The sequence below is a fragment of the Zingiber officinale genome, chromosome 5A, assembly GCF_018446385.1.
Source record: "Zingiber officinale cultivar Zhangliang chromosome 5A, Zo_v1.1, whole genome shotgun sequence".
Lineage (NCBI taxonomy): Eukaryota > Viridiplantae > Streptophyta > Magnoliopsida > Zingiberales > Zingiberaceae > Zingiber > Zingiber officinale.
The window spans coordinates 23134522-23152602 of NC_055994.1; the positions used below are offsets into that span (position 1 = coordinate 23134522).

The 18081-nt window shown below is 36.2% G+C and overlaps 1 protein-coding gene across 1 annotated transcript; it reads right to left on the reverse strand.

Annotated features, from left to right (window-relative positions):
* Positions 1 to 12235: 12235 nt before the first annotated feature.
* On the reverse strand, positions 12236 to 13147 carry LOC121982696 (dehydration-responsive element-binding protein 3-like). The gene has a single exon (XM_042535806.1). The coding sequence runs from the start codon at positions 12856 to 12858 to the stop codon at positions 12274 to 12276; it is 585 nt and encodes a 194-aa protein (XP_042391740.1). The 5' UTR covers positions 12859 to 13147; the 3' UTR covers positions 12236 to 12273.
* Between the last annotated feature and the right edge of the window lie 4934 nt (positions 13148 to 18081).

Sequence of the window (18081 nt, forward strand, 5' to 3'; positions counted from 1 at the left end):
ATACATAATATGTTATGTGATGTTATTAAGATGCTATTCATGGTTGATGTTGCTTAAAACCTAGGATCATGCCTTGTAAGTTTCGGCCAAGAAGAAATAAAAAGGCTTAGGAAAGTTTAAACTCCAACTAGACTTGCTTATGCTTTCTCCCATGATACCTAATATATTATGTGATATTATTAAGATGTTATTCATGGTTGATGTTGCTTAAAACCTAGGATCATGCCCTTGTAAGTTTCGGCCAAGAAGAAATAAAAAGGCTTAGGAAAGCTTAAACTCCAACTAGACTTGCTTATGCTTTTTCCCATGATACCTAATATGTTATGTGATGTTATTAAGATGTTATTCATGGTTGATGTTGCTTAAAACTTAGGAGCATGCCCTTGTAAGTTTCGGCCAAGAAGAAATAAAAAGGCTTAGGAAAGTTTAAACTTCAACTAGATTTGCTCGTGCTTGCTCCCATGGTACTTAATATGTTATGTAAAGTTCTTGTTGCCTACAAACTAGGGTTATGCTCTTGTAAGTTTCGGCCAAGTTTAAGAAACTAGGGTTAAGGGAAAATTCGAGGCCCATTTATGTTTGCTAAAGGTCTCCCATGTTATGATATGTATTATGTGATGCTAGTTTGATGATTCCATGCTTAATGTGGCTTAAAACCTAGTACTATGCCTTTGTAAGTTTCGGCCAAGAGAACTACTAGAGCTAGAAGAGAACAAATACTCCAATCATGCTTACTAATGGTTCCCTATGATATGCTATGTGTTGGGTGAATCTTACGTCACCATGTTATACTTATGTAAGACTTATGTATGATGAATTGCTTAAGAGATGTTTCCCTATAAATTGGAACTAAGAGCACTCTTTATGTTATGACAAGGAACATGATATGCTATTTTACTTTTGTATAACTTGTACCGGACCCTAGCAAGGTCCAGGGGATGGGCTCCTACGTCGCCCCTAGGTCGAAGCACGGGCCTAGTTTCCTAGTAGGTTCGGGATTAGCTACCTCGGATTTATTTAGGGATACGCGCAAATCATGTATGTGGTACAATGTCGAACCCTCATGTTGAGATTTATGTTTAAGTATTTATATAATATATGTTTTCAAAAGAACATCTTGTATATATATTATTTCATGCTATGCGATTTTTATACTTTAAGATGATGTACTCTTGTGATATGCCTATATGTTATTTAAATGAACAGGTCACTACTCTATGTTAAATTCATGATTTATGATTTTTCTGAGTAGGAAAGGATCTTACTAAGTCTATGTGCTTATAGTTTTATTTTTCCTTGTACTGCAGAAAAGGATAAAGAATGGCTAAACTAAAGGGAGCAGCAGGAGGGGCAAAGATGTGTATGACAGTGGCAGGGTGGAAGAGATCTGTTTTGTGACTTATGCATGTTCTAAGTCTTGCATGTTAACTTGTTCTTTTATTTGATGCTTTTAATGGTTGCTACTTGATGTGAACTATACTATCTTTTGTTTCCATGAAACCTTGAAATGATAAGCACTTGTTTTAGTTAAAGAATTGCTAAGAACCTCCTTATCATGCTTGAAGTGTTAAGTGATGGACGACTAGGTACTTAGTTTATGCTTCGAACCTCATATTAATGTTCATACTTGTGTTTAGACTCCTATACTTCCATCAGGTTAGTTATCATGAACTTTCATTAGAGAAGTACCAAGTACCCCTTTAGAGAACAATATACATGGTTAGTAGTTCATCATCTCTTTATTAGTACGCTTTATGCTCTAGTTTTAAACAATCATGTATCATATTTCAAGAAATTGATACTAAACCAAGTTATATGCAAGAATTCTAAGCATGCTCACATGTGTTACATGTTTACATGCTTTAAGAGATTTACATGTTTAAATGTTTGTTTCTCCATGTTTAAAATTTAAATTCTTCTACTGAAACGATTGCATATGCATGTATGTATGTTTGCGTAGCGCCGCCCTTCCTACACCCTTATAAGTAGGAGGAGGGTGGGTGTTACATATCTCAAGTGCTAGCCGAACACTATTTATAAGGAGTGTTGAGGGTGCCTCCAACCTCATCTTTGACACCTCCAACCTCAAAACTAATTGGATAGACTTCAGACTCTATCAGCTCTGAGACCTTTGATTTCTATTCGCGCGAGGGTGCCTCCAAGCACTTTGAGGAACCTCCAATGCACTCTGAGGTTCCTGTTGGTGCAATCGACCCAAGTTTGATCGGTATGATCATGGTTTTGATATGTGTATCAAAGAGTTTAAGTTAAGCTTTCATATTATTTTGATATGTGGTTGAGTCATGCAAGACTGGGTGAAACACACATAAGGGGCTTGGTGCGGCTAAGCTTGGGAAGCTCATCCTATGGCTCAATTCCATGAGATCGGTGAAGGATGGTGCATTCGAGGGACCGTGAATGAGAAGCAACGGAGTGAAGACGAAGGAAGCAGACTTCAAGGCAACGTGAATGATGGCACGGAGAGGAGTCGCGGGCTCGGGTGCATCTGAGGGATGAAGACCGAGGAAGAGGGCTTCAAGGGTGACTCCGGAGAGGATGAGTGTGTAACCAGGACCAATCGACTGGTGGAAGTGATAGTCAACTGGGAGCGAACAGAAGCATTCTGTTCATTCAGCTAGCAGCGATCAGTCGACTGGTAAGTGACCGTTAGCAAACTATTGGAGTTGCGAAGTAGTCGTTAGCTACCTCCAACGATAGCACCAGTCGACTGGTGGAAGTACCAGTCAACTGGTGCCAAGATTAGTTAATATGTTGATCAACTCTCTACTCTTATTTAAGGGAAGCTTTGGGGCATGAAAGAGTAACTGATTTTGTTGAATCACTCCTTTGCCATTGTCCAAAGCTTACAAGCGATTCTCTTCCTCCTAATCTAAGTCTTCATCTTGTAAGAGGAAGAGAGATTTGTGAGAGCTTGTACTCCACTGAGAATGAGTAAGATCTAGCCGGAGATTGATCCACCGAAGGATCAAGGGTTCGTCCACCTCAAGGACACGCTGTGGAGTAGGAGCAAGCAATCTCCAAACCACATAAAGGATTCGTGTTAGCGTTTGTATTCTTATTTTCCTTCATTACTTTAGTTTTGTATTTCCGCTTGTGTAAACTAATCGTGTAGAGAAGAAGCGATCAATTGGGGGTGACCTAGCTATCCAACTCCCCTTCTACCTAGCCACCGATTATCTACAAGTGGTATCAGAGCGAGGATACCTTCAACGGACTAATCGCTGAAAAGAGCACTATCAAAATGGTCGATTCAAGTATTCATCCACCCAAATTCAAAGGAGACTTCTCTTGGTGGAAGAAGAGAATGGAGGTATTTTTCAAAACCGACTTTGACATTATGCTAATCATAGAAAATGATTTTTAGATGCCTAGGGATCAAAATAATGAGTTAATTGAGAAAGTAAGATGGAGCAAGAAGCAAAGAGAAGAGCACGTAGCAAACTCAAGAGCAATGCACCATCTCTTGAGTGTGCTTCCTCAACAAGAAGTAACTCGGATTGGGAACTACACAAGTGCCAAGGATTTGAGGGAAAGACTCATAGAGCTTCATGAAGGCACATCGGAGGCAAAGTTAGCAAGAAGAGATCTTTTCCGAACTCAACTCAACAACATTAAACTTGAAAAAGGAGAAAAGGTATCTTCACTACATGCTAAAATTAAAGAAATTTTAAGTAAATTAACAAGTGTAGGTGAGAAACTCTCTAACCAGGGCATTATGATGAAAGTCATCAATGCTTTCCCAAGAAACTCAACATGGAGCTCAATTGTAGACTCGTTCTACATTTCAAAGGACCTAGAGAAGAACTCTTTAGATGAATTCTTTTCAACTAGCTATGGAGCTTCATGAGACATGAGTTGAAGTGCTAGATGGAGAAAGATCAAGAGGAGTAGCCCTTGTGGCAAACAAGGGAAAGGGGAAGAAGAAGAAAGCTCCATCTCAATCATCTTCCGATTCCGAGGAGTCAAGTGCCTCAATGGATAGCGATCAAGAGGCATATATGATAAAGAAGATGAGAAAAATATTTAAATCTTTTTCTACTAACAAATCTCATGCTAGGAAAAATTCAAGAGGCAAGAGTAGAACTAGGAAGGTCATTTGCTATAATTGCCAAGGAGAATGACACATGAGAGATAAATGCCCTCTCTTGAAGAAGAAAGAAGAAAGGAAGAAGGAAGAGAAAACGAAGTCAAAATAAAAAGGGAAGAAGGTCAAAAACCTTAAGGCAACATGGGATGATCCATCGTCATCGGAGGAAGAAGAGCACCATGTATCCCATTTTGCACTAATGGGAATTGATGGTATTGCCTCCACCTCATCTAAAAGAGAAGAAGGAGCTCAGGTGAAGATGAAGAAGGGAGCTCAAGTGAAGGGGGAGGTCAAACTTCGGATTCGGACTTCTTGGTAAGTGAGGTACATAATCTTCCTCCTTGTGTTTTAATTAAAATTATTGCAAGTACAAATGATGATTTGTTTAAAGAAAAAAGAAAGAACACATCTTTGAAAAATGATATTTGCATGCTTCGGGAAAAATTAGAATCCATGTGTTCTATGTACAATGATATGCAAGCTTCTTCTACAAATTCAAATGATTCATGCTTGGAAGAAGAAAATAAGGTTTTAAGGGAAAAGGTAGAATACCTTACTAATGCCCTTAGAAAATTTGAAATTGGATCCAAAACTTTAAATATGATCATTGGGAGTCAAAGGGCAAGTTTTAAGAAAAATGGATTAGGATACAATGAACCCAATAATGAAAAGACCTATAATTGTCTACTTGTTAGGGAGCAATCAAAAAATAAGACCATAGATAGAAATTGAATCCCCAAGGAATATTTGGTTAACCCAATTAGAAAGAATTTCTATTGGGGTACCAAAATCAATCCTCAAGGATTAAAGGATTTAGAGTCAAGTCAACCATGGAAATCATAATTCTAATTTTTTCTATATGGTTGACTTGAGACCTTAAGGGGGAGCACTTAGCCTTGATAGAAATTTGTGATAAAGAGGGATAAGTAGAGGTTACCTTTATTGCATCTCACAATGACTTTCATTATTTTCTAACCATAAATGTGAGATGATAGGATGATACAAATAATTCACTTATGCTTATGGTATTTTGATGAGTTATGAAATGTATCAATTTTTAGAGATCATAGGTCAACTATGAGGAAAGCAAATGTTTAATTAATGGGCATCTTGCCCATAGATCATAGTTGGGTATCTTAAATGTTTTGAAAATAATTATATATTTTACTTACTGTGGTATAATTATTTTAAAACATATGAATTCAAAACAAGTCTTTAAATTGATACAAACTTAAGTGATTTTCAAGGTGTTTGAGTTTTTATCAAAACTCCAAAAATATGATGAATTTTCATGAAAATATATTTTTTCTTGTTAAAGAACATTATAATAAATATGTGTTCAAAATTTCATGATTTTTCAAATTTTCTGGAATTTTTTATGCATTTCTGAAGTTGGCTTCAGAATGTTGTAATTTGAAATCAGTTTGTGCCAGTCAACTGCAACATATGGCAGTCGACTGGTAGCTACTTTCTAGCACTTTCAGAAGCTGATTTTAGGTATTTTTAAGTCCACATTGATACCTTGGTATATGTACTTGTTTGGTACAAATTTTGATGATGTCAAAGGAGGAGAAATGGGAAGGTTTAAGTTAGAAACCTAATTGTGTGTAAAACTTGAAAATTAAGGTTGAGAGCATATGTTAAGGGGAAACTTGCGTATTATGCTCATGTTTACATATTGCTTAATTTTCATGTTGTTATTTGTGTCTAACTTAAACATATTGTCACACATTAAAAAAGAGGAGATTGTTGGTGCAATCGACCCAAGTTTGATTGGTACGATCATGGTTTTGATGTGTGTATCAAAGAGTTTAAGTTAGGATTTCATTTTGTTTTGATATGTGGTTGAGTCATGCAGGACTGGGTGAAACACACATAAGGAGCTTGGTGCGGCTAAGCTTGGGAAGCTCATCCTATGGCTCGGGTCCATGAGATCGGTGAAGGATGGTGCATCCGAGGGACCGCGGACGAGGAGCAACGAAGTGAAGCTGAAGGAAGCGGACTTTAAGGCAACGTGAAGGATGGCACGGAGAAGAGCCGCAAGCTCGGGTGCATCTAAGGGACGAAGGCCGAGGAAAAGGGCTTCAAGGGCGACTCCAGAGAGAATGAGTGTGAGTGTGTAACCAAGACCAGTCGACTGGTGGAAGTGACAGTCGACTGGTCCAGTCGACTATGCAGTCGACTAGGAGCGAACAGAAGCATTCTGTTCGCTCAGCCAGCAGTGACAAGTCAACTGGTAAGTGACCGTTAGTAAACCGTTGGAGCTGTGAAGTAGCCATTGGCTACCTCCAACGGTAGCACCAGTCGACTGGTGGAAGTACCAGTCGACTGGTGCCAAGATTAGTTGATATGTTGATCAACTCTCTCCTCTTATTTAAGGAAAGCTTTGGGGCATTAAGGAGTAACTAATTATTGTTGAATCACTCATTTGCCATTGTCCAAAGCTTCCAAGCCATTCTCTTCCTCCTAATCTAAGTCTTCATCTTGTAAGAGGAAGATAGATTTGTAAGAGCTTGTACTCCACCGAAAAGGAGTAAGATCTAGCCGGAGATTGTCGGGGATTGATCCACCGAAGGATCAAGGGTTCGTCCACCTCAAGGATACGTCGTGGAGTATGAGCAAGCAATCTCTGAACCACGTAAAGGATTCGTGTTAGCGTTTGTATTCTTGTTTACCTTCATTGCTTTAGTTTTTGTATTTCTGCTTGCGTAAACTAATCGTGTAGAGAAGAAGCGATCAATTGGGGTGACCTAGCTATCCAACCCCCTTCTAGCTAGCCACCGATAACCTACAGTTCCTCCAACGTGCTTTAGGGTGCCTTTGCGTAACAAACTTCTATCCCTAAAGTTTATTAGCGCAAGGGCGCCTCCGTTGGATCCAAGGTGCTTCCTCGCACCTCCGAAGCGCCTTGGATACTGTTCATCCGATGCTTGTTTATGTATTTTACCTCTGTAAAATGTGTTAGTCCAAAATTAAAGTATAACCTACTATACAAAGTTAGCACAATATAAAATGACATTATCAATTAGATCATGTCTTACCAAAACCAGGATCTAGTCATGATCTCAGTTTAAACTTCCAAAATGACTCTAAGCAAGACCAACACCTATAGTTCCACTAGTACTCATCCTCACTAGATAACTTTCCTCCAGTGACTTACCTTCACTTAATATTTGTAGTTACTTGACTTGATTCTTGATCCACCAGATTTTCCTGTCAATTGTCAGATCCGCATACCCAATTGGACTTCAACCAGCTATTAGGTCATGCACACCTAGCTGGACTTCTTGCCAGATATCAAGTCACATCTTGACCTACTTAGATTTCATGTCAATTATCAATCCTCAAACCTAATTGAGCTTCAGCTTGGTGTCAGGTACTCTAAACCCATCAATTCATACACACTCGACAAAAGTATCAGATCACACATAATTTAACTTTAACCATTTGTTGTTCATCAAAATCAAAGTTCAATTATTAGTATCAATTACACTAACACTTTCCTCTTACAATTTCTTGTTGGACTTTGGACCTTTAAGTGTTTGATCAATCGTGATCCACTTGGACTTCTCAACTCATGTCAACTCTATAAATGGACTTTCGACTGCCAAGTGTTCGATCAATTATGACTCATTTACTAACTAACATATTTATCGACTGTTAAGTATTCAGTCAATTTTGACTTGATGCCCAACTAACATATTGATCAAATATCAAAACTCAACTTGAGTTAATTCAAGTTTGATTGACTGGATCAATCTTGATCAAAGATCGATTGCATCAATATTTGATGCACTTTGTCATGATTGGTGCTCGATGCAATCATGATCCCTAAAATTGCACAACAGTCTGGTAGTAGCTTGATGCAATTGTTTGGTGTTTTTTCAATTATAAATCCATCCATGATTGAAGTCATGCTCATACCCAGTGTGGATTGGTGGTAGTGGATTGAATATTATATAGAGTATGAATTGGTATCAACAATTGTTTTCCAACTTGCATAATAGTTAATTTCATCTTATCTTTCTTTCAAGTTTACTTAGCTTCTTGTTTGTTTTTGCAACTAATGTTGTGCAATTGGTGTTACGAATGTGGTGCAAGCTGGTCAGCTGTCACGAATATAATAAACTTGGGTCATCATCACAAACTTTAATTCAGATTTAGGCCCCAATGCATGCAGCCGTGATCAGACGTTCAAATCCGCACGCAGGATATCCAGTCTCGTCACATGTCAGTTTGACTGCAGAATACGGCGGCATACGTGGCACGCAGCGGCAACGCCGACAGTACCATTCGCGTCCGACATCAATCCCACCGGATCCGCCTCGGTCAACAGGAAAATCCGCCGCAGCTAGCCGTTCCGAACGCCCGATTCGCGTCCGACAGTAATCCCGCGGATCCGCCGCGGTCAACCGGAACGACGCCGCCGCAATCCTCCCGGACCCTCGTGCTGTAAAAAAATGGCCACTACTCATATCGGTAGAAATACGATCGAGGATTTTTTTTCCGAGATACAGAAATTATACGACAAAGAAAAATCTCGCCGAATCATTTGGAAAGAGATAGAGAATCAACGTGCGGAATTCCAATATTCCCTGTTTCGTTTCGTGTCGGCATTATTAAAAAATGTGCGCAAAGAGCGTGGCAGAGTTGTTGTGTGCGTTCTATTTGCAATGCAGGGAGGGACAGTCACGTAGGCTTTACCGACAGCACCGGTGCTTTCATTTCACGCTGTCATCTCGTCACCCTTTCAGAAAATGAACTGGATGCATTTTTCTAACTACGTCTCAGTTTATCCTCATGAAAACACACACGATCAGTAACGTTGATTTAATTCGATGATAACTATTTATGGGACCTGAAAACGATCCTAGTAAAAGAAAACGACTGTACAGTGGATATATATATATATATATATATAAAGTAAATTCAAGAAAAATCTTTAAATACAACTTCAACTTTGTATACAATCCTTATCTCTAAAAAAGATCTTTATTTCTACTTCTTACATGGAAAATTTTATTTACTTCTCATACAAATATAGTTACCTAATTGTATCTTATAATTTTATAAAATAAAAAATTTAAAAATAAATATAATTTTTTTTAAATTCGACACTTTAAACTAAAATTAAATATATTTTTTTTTATCAAAATTAGCATAATTTTTTCCCATTTAATATAATTCCTCCTAAATTTATAACTATTTTAAAAGAATTTAATATATTTTTCCAATTGAACATTATTTTAAAAAAATCTAGTATATTTTTCATCCAATCAGTGGCGGATCTAGGGGGAGCGAGGGTATGCTTGAGTACCTCATTGTTCTCGGAAAATTCCACCAGTATGTTGTAGACCGAGGAGCGACGAGAAAGAAGACAAGCTCCAGCTCATTTCTTTGAGCACCCTCTTCCTTTTTGTCTGGATTCTCCACTACATCTAATTGAGGTGAAAAAACACTAGAAAATATACAATATGACAAATTTAATTCAATTAAATTAGGTAGATTATTTTAGTTTAATATACTGAATTTAAGAGAAATTATATTCATTTTTAGACTTTTTATACATAAAAATACTAGGACAATTAGATAAATTGGTATCCATTATATTTGGTTAAAGAATGAAAAATTGAGTATGATTTTTTTCCAACTTAATATAATTCCTCCTAAATTAAACATAATTTAAAGATAATCTAATATATTTTTCATCTAATTATGCATTATTTAAAAAAAACATGCTAAATTTGATAGAAAATATACAAATTTTAATTTAATATATTGAATTTAAAAAAATATATACTCATTTTTAAATTTTTTATATTAAAAAAATATAAAAGATAATTAAATAAATTGATATCCAATAAAATGATTAAGAAATGAAAATAAAAAACTTTTTAGCAATAAAAACTATAAATAAAATTTAAATTATAATTAAAGACTCCATGTAAATTTTCCCAAGATATAAGAAAAGGACAAAATATTGCCAACCAATTCGTGGATGTGACCGGATGCAACGACTAACATGAATTAAGAATCTTTGATAATCTTGCTGTCCAATAATATGATTGACTGCTCTTGACAGGATAAATTGATACGTGGATAGATACTGGCGGCCCGTCGGCTGTGTTCATCATTATTGTGTCAGGAAAAAGGAAAACAAAGATCTGAGTGTTGAAATTTTTAAATATTTGATCAACATTAATTTCGATCTTATTTTATTATATTCCTTGTTTGTTTAATTAATCAAATAGTAAAGGAAAAAATTTAAATACATGGCAACCTGTTTCTGTAGGAGTGGCTCATTGAATTTTATCTTTGATTTGGTCTAGAATGTGTGGCTCATTTAAAGAATGTGTGACCCCCTCTTTTGCTAGCTAGAGATGTTGAATATGTATCTTGAGTTATTATATTGATGGTGATACAATCATTATTTTCTCCACTTTATGAATAATTAATTTCAAGTTAAATTAGTACAATAGCTAAAAATCACATTGGATAAATTTGTAAAAGGATAATACTAAATGATTAAAATTTGATCAGTTAAAATGAAACATTTTATATTTATTTTTTGGTTGGTTAGATTCTGACTATTAAAATTTATCGTTGATAAAAACAAATATATGAAGAATATACATTAAAAAAACTCAATTAGAAGATGATTCATATTGATGGCTATGAACAAATGATGATATATATATATATATGTTTGACTTGGAATAAAAAAATGCAAAAATGAATGATACAATGCGACAATAATAAACAATATACAAGTTTTTCTAAATATAATTACATTTATTATCTTACAATTAACATAAAAAATAAAGTAAAATGACCACAATATTCAAAAAAACAAGACTACTTGCCCATTAACAAAAAGTAGATCCTAATTAAACAATTGATAACTAACAAACCTATATCGCTAAAATATCAATAAATATAGATCATTTTGCCGTGTGACATCACTCATTTAGAATTCCCTATAGTGGAGGAAATGAAGGTTCCATTGGTGATAATAGATATTCTTTTTCCCTTTGTCAAAGATATCGACATTTTAATTTTATTTCTACACAAATGTGGCTCATTTTGTTTACTTTCTATATTGTAAAACATTAATATTCAAATCTAAATCCATTCATTGATGATGCTATTTGTCAAACAACTAGCTGGAAAGAGGCCAAAAAAACACAACCCAACACTCATAACCCTTGCAAATTGCCACATTAATTTATTCTCCAAATTATATCAAGGTCACATATAAATATACAAACATTCCCACTGTTCCCATAGTAGTGTGTTTGACTTTGAAATAATTTTCATAAAATATTTAAAAGAGCCATGCCATCTCAATGATATAATTAATGTTTTTAAAATGGATTGGACACTAAATCAAGAATTAAGCAAAGTCATGTTTAATAAAGAATGAGAAGAAAATCTTTTTTTTTTTAAAAAAAAACAAAAAGTCAAGCAAACTATATATTTTTTTCTGTATGAATTATATTCTGTTTATAGACTTGCAACAGAACACAAGGCTCCAAATGGGGTTTAGTCTAAAAGAAATATATAATACAGTGATCTTTCAAAGAGAAATATAATATTTTATATTTAGGTGTAGGTGGTGCTAATTGTTTTACAATGAAAACCAATTTTATTCAAAGAGAAAACAAAAAAGAATGTGAGAGATGAAATAGGAGACTGTTTTTATTAAATTTAGCTAGCATTGTTGGCACATTTCAGTCCATAGTTTTCTTTAATTTTTTATTATTTTTCTATCAAATTCATTGTGAAGACCAAATTAATTATTTTTCTTTAATTATCCATTTTTTCCTAACAAAACTTTGCTTTTTGATGGGGAAAAAATATAAAATTTTGCCAAGAGGAACTTAAAATAATGTAGTAGAAAACTCAAGTTGGGCAACTCAAACTAGCCCTTATTTTTTTTTTTTTTATTTCACACAATCACATACCACATTTTATTGTTTTAATCATTTTCGAAAGGACTATACATGTTCATTTTTAACTTGAAAAAGCACAAAAAGATAAGATAAATTTAAATTATATATATATATATATAGATAAATATACCTGATTAATTAGGCATATATATTATAAAAATTATAAAGCCTTTGCAAGTTTTATCGGAGTTTGAGAAATGAGTTTTGATGGGTTCATATGAGAGTTCCGAATCCGGTCAAGTCCCAGCCGTCTGACTGAGTCCAACTCTCACTCGACTCGAATTCGAATTCGAACCCGAACCCGCATCCGAAACCGGTTTCTGCCCACGGTGACCAAGGGTCGTGGTAGACGAACTCGCAACCAGCATCGGCCGAGTCGAGGACGCCGAGCCGCGGCAGCTCCACAATCTCGCCGAGCTCGTCGGAGGTGTACGGGTCCTCGGGGGATTTCGGCGAGGGTGGCGGGGGAACCATCGCGGCGGCCTTGGCAGCGGCGGCCTGGACGTCGCGGGGAGCGAGGGTGGCCGGGCGGGGGAGCGAGGCGGCGAGTTCGGGGAAGTTGAGCACCGCGGAGGCGCCCTTGATGCTGAGGGAGGCGACGTCGTGCGCCCGCGCGGCCATCTCCGGCGTCGAGAACGTCCCCAGCCAGATGCGCGACTTCTTGCGCGGCTCCCGGATCTCCGACACCCACTTCCCCCACGCCCGCATCCGGACACCGAGGTACGCCGGCCGCACCTTGTTCCCGTCCCGCCCTCGCCTCGCTCCTCCGCCTTCGCCGATCTTCGTCGCCATTGTCATCGTCAAAGATCAAAAATAATAATAATAATAATAAATCGAATCTTTGAGCGCGCAATGCGTGGGCGATCCCCCCGGGGCACTTTTGGTGTCAAAAAGCAAGCTTCTTGATGGAGTTTTCTCGTTGTTCCCGTGACGCAGGCAACAGATCAACAACAATAATGGCGGAAGCTGGCGCCTTTAGAAGCCGAAGGGGCCGGGGATACTCTTTTTCCTCCTTTGGATCAGATTTGTAGAAAATGAAGGTAGCTAGGTAGATAGGGAGTGTGGGGATTGAGAAAGTGGAGGAGGGTGTGAGGGGGTTTTAGTAGAGAAGCAGAAGGAAGAAGCTGAGTAATTATAAGCTTCAAAGCGTGTTTTCTTAAAGCGATTTTCCAACTCCCCCCTCGCTTAATTTCTCCATCATATATACGAGTCACCATTGCGGCCACTTGCTGCTGAGCTGAACAGAGCCGACTCCCTGTCCTCACCTGCCTACTTCTTACCCATGTAAACGTTGGGAGATGATGAGGAAGTAGTCGAATGTAAATTATATAAAATTTAATTTAATTTATCTAATTTGAATTGAGAATTTCAAGCTATTAATATAATGGGGGCTAATTTTTTTAAACAGTCAATTTTCTATTACTATATCTAAAATTTAAGATAAATAATTTACTTTATTAAATTTAGATAATCATTTTTCATTACACACTACATCAAATATCTTAAAATTTCTATCATCCTTAATTTTTTATTATTTTCTTCTCTTTTTTTTTTATTTTTTATTATTATATTTATAGAATGAGTGGAATAAGAGAGATTAAAAAGATTTAGTGGAAGGAGATAGATTAAAAAATATATTATTTTATTTTTAGGGTAGGGGTTCATTCCCTAAATTTAGAGAATCACTATTCATCAAATCTAAATTTAGGAAATGGATAAGATAACTGAAACAAAAGGTTTTTAGCTACCCTATCCAAAATTTAAGATAAAATCTTTAGATAAGGTAGTTGATGTGGATACTCTTAAATGTTGAGTGCAAACTGCATAGTAACCGAGTGGGTAGAGTGGACCGTGAGACAGAACAGCTAAGTGATAGAGCTGGCAGATCAGCCGAGCGGACAGATAGGCGAGTGGGCCCAACGTCCGGTCAACTAAGAGGTCGAGCAATGGAGATTGTTGAATGTCGAGTCTTTGTGGACGAGTAGAGCAGAATTGCCGACCGAGTACAGCTTCTGAGCGAATAGTACAATAGAATGGTTGATCAAGCTGAATGGCGCAGAGCAGTCGACTGAGCAAGGCAGCTGAGTCACAAATTAGACTGAGTGATCAACCGAGTAAATTAATTGATCGGGTAGTGCGATCGAGCGGCCAAATCAGTAGATCAACCCAAGAGGGCAAAGGTGCCTAACAATAGAAGGTCGAGCGGCCTAAAGGCAGAGCAGCCCGAGCGGGCAAAGCGAACTGAGGCCTGTACTGGACGCAGTTTTCTTGAAACAAATTCATCCCACCTTCGGTTGTGCTTCGAGATTTTCTCAGACAGTCTGTTCTTAGAATACAACGGTTAATCATGATGCACGCCAAGTATTGATGGTTGTGGCGAACTCAGAGGTACACGATTGCTATCACAGGCATTTCACCAAGAAAAAGATGCACAACAGAGGAGGAGGAACGTAGGTGGAGAGCTTTATCTTTTCTGTGTGGGTCCCAAAAAGAATCTATATGGCAAAATATTAATTGTTCCAATTGGACAAATTTTGCCCAAATCGGTCCGACATTCAGTGCACGCAGGTCGTGCTCGCACACGATTCAACTTGGTTCAGTACAATCCGGACCTAGATTTGTACCTCCTCATGCGCATTCACACGTGAGAAAGAGTCTCTCCCTATGTATTTGTTCATATAATCAAGTAAATCAATATAAACTAATCAATATACCTTGAAAATATCAATGTAAGACTAAAATCTTATTCACAATAAAATTTAACCATCAATTAATTACCACACAAGATTAGCTATATCTAATTACATGACGCCAAAATAAAGATCCTATATATTACGGTTCCCTCCTTGCATTTTCCATGCACTTTATCGCCTGCAACATTCTTATCCCCTACAGCACAGTTGGCTAGAGGTTTGTTTTGATGGAGTAACGTACGGGCGTAACTTCTATTACTCAACCTAAATCCATCGATCCCCTTGATCAAAGAAGCTAGTTTAGCTTATTTGTGTTATAATAATATAATTAATAATGAATGGCCGAAAGGTATCTATCTGCATGAGTCGCTGTTGACGATGGATCAGTGCATCGATCGAACAGTTAAATCTCATGTCCGCATGTTTGACATCTCCAGAACGATCGACTTGTATAAATTAAAGCAAGCAGTGCAGCGTCAAGTGGGTGGTGGCCGTTCTCTCATCTCAGTGTCCTTCTGATGTGAATATATATTATATATAGGACGAATATATTGTAATTATCCTTTGACCCATGGAATCGAAAGCCTCTTGAATTAATGTAAATTGGAGGGATTTACCTGGAAGCACAGGAGATTGTTGCTGGTGTGGTGGTCACGTCGAGATGCACAGGAGGGCACTGTGTGCCGAGCTTTCTGCGACACTCGAACAGACCTGAAGGAGTTTTCTTTTAAGAAAAGACCAAGAAAGGTGAAATCAGCTTATTGACTTCTTTTCCCTCAAAATGCAATGCGTCGTATCTTTTAGGACCTAAACCTTCGTTAGTTAATTATTGACAGAGAAGATCCCGTATTTACATTGAATTCGTACCAGTGGCTCAGGGCCCAAGAGAAAGCAGCCTTTTCATTTCGGAAAGTTCAGAAGATGTCGTTTTTTATGTTGGTGAAACAAGAGGCGTATAGTGTGTACCATTCTTGGAGTTATGTAGGGTGTCTAGTTTCGAACCGCAGACGTTATGTTAAACCGGAGTTTGTTTGTTTCTGTACCTTCTCAGTGATGATTCAGATTCCAATTTTCTGCTAACTCCAGCCCGTACAGTCCAATGAATGAGCTGCATTTCGAATGCCAAATGAGAGATTTGTAACATTTAAAAAATAATTAAATAAAAAATCTTGAATTATGATAGAAGTGTCATTTAAGATTTATAGTATAAGAGTAATAGTCAAAATTAAAAAAAGGGAATAAAAAGCTTTAAATCTAGATGTGAGATTTGAGATTTGTAGTTTAAAAATAGTAGTGAAAATTTAAATATATTCTTTTATCTGAAAATTGATGTAAAAAAAATAATTAACCAGGTTAGGTATTGTCAAACCTAGGATGATCGGTTCGACCCTACAAAAGTTTTTCACCAACCGCTAGAATAAATCGGGAAGCACTCGTGGCACACAACCCAGAAGCTCAGCATCCTTTAGTTGCGCATCTCATTTGGAGAAATTCTTGCAAATGCGCTGTAGTTGGGAATTAAACTGTGGATATTTGGATGACAATTGGACGTCCTTCCACTACATCATAGTCCCGGATGCGGAAATTGATGTAGTATGTATGGAATCATGTAATTAATATTATAAATTAGATCACAAAAAATAATAATAATTTAGAGCTCTAACCATTGGAGATGTTTTAATAAATTTTTATATTGTTAATGTGACATATTGAGATCATAAAAAAAAATCATTTAGAGCTCTAATAATTGGAGATGTCATTTGAGATGTTTCAATATTTTTTTGTATTATTAATGTAGCATATTGGGATTGTAAAAAACACATTTAAAGTTTTAACCATTAGAGATGTCCTAAGTGGTATTTGCTATCCATGCAATTAGGACTGTAAATGAACCAAACGTTTATAAACAAGCTTGGTGTTTAATTTGGTAAGAGATTGTTTATGTTCATTTAGGTGTGTAATCGAGTCGAGCCGAGCCGAGCTGAACCCTTGAATGTTTAAGCTTGGCTCGTTTATAATCGAGCCGAGCTCGAGCTTTATTTAACGAATATATTCATGGCTCATGAGCTTATTCGAGCTTTTATCGAGCCTAAACGAGCTTAATAAATATAAATCATAAATTTAAATATTCATTAAAAACTAAATTATATATTTAGAGAAAATTATAATATTGTTATTAAAATTTATAATTTTATTCTAATAAATAAATTTAACATATTTGTTTATATTTTTCATAAGTAGAGTGTACAATCTATAAATTCAATATCAAAACTATTTTTTTATTTAAAAGTTACTTAATAAGCTTAACGAACATGTTCACGAGCTAATGAGCCGAATATTGCGAAGCTTGAGCTTGGTTTGTTTATCTTAACGAGTCTCATTAAACGAGCTCAAACGAGCTTTTATCGAATCGAGGTTCGAATAGCTAGCGAGCGACTTGGTTCATTTACATCCCTATGTTCATTCAATACACACAAGATAGATTAAATAAACAAGCTTGAACAATTCATTAAATTAAACAAACAAACTTTAACACATATATATTTAACTTGTTAATCTTCATAAATAACGTTCGCGAATAATATTTATGAATAAAGTTCATAAACAATATTCATAAATCATATTTATTAATAACACTTTTATCAACATGTTGAATAAACAAAAAAACTTTTAAAATAAATAAACAGGTTTAAATTATCAAGTTTAATAATCAATCAAACAAGTTTCAATTGAGAGCTCGATAATATTTAAATGAACCAAGCTTGAATTGAAAGATCGAGCCCAAAGAGCATGGTTGAGTTGGCTATTGTGGGATAAATATTGCTACAATGAAAAAAAGATTAAATCTTGATAAAACTGAGAAAAATACCCTTCCAATAGTGGCTAATTGTATATTCTTGATTTACCTTCTCACATATGATTGTAGGCCGATCGTATGAAGTCGTTGGGATGACGAATTACATCTTTTACTACAATTGAATTAAAAACTCGATAATATTTAAATGAATCAAACTCAAATTAAATTTTAAACTCATAAAAAAAGTGAAACTAAATTTAAATAATTATTTTAAAATTTTAATTCATTTTGAATTCAAAGACTTTGCTTGATTCAGTTCGACTATCTTATTAATAAGTTTAAATATCCCAAAAGTTAGTTCTGATGTAGCTACATCTGTATGCCATTGTCCTCACATACTTTAATTAATATTCACTCAGTACTTGCCTCGAAAACTAAGCTACTTGCACTTTTATGTCTGTAGCGTTCACTATTTACCAACAACAAAAAGGGGTAAACAAAGCAGCAAAGGCAGCAGCAGTCCCATACTTC

Excerpts from the sequence above, each read along its gene's own strand:
- LOC121982696 (XM_042535806.1), bottom strand. The coding sequence starts at position 12,858 with ATGACAATGGCGACGAAGATCGGCGAAGGCGGAGGAGCGAGGCGAGGG.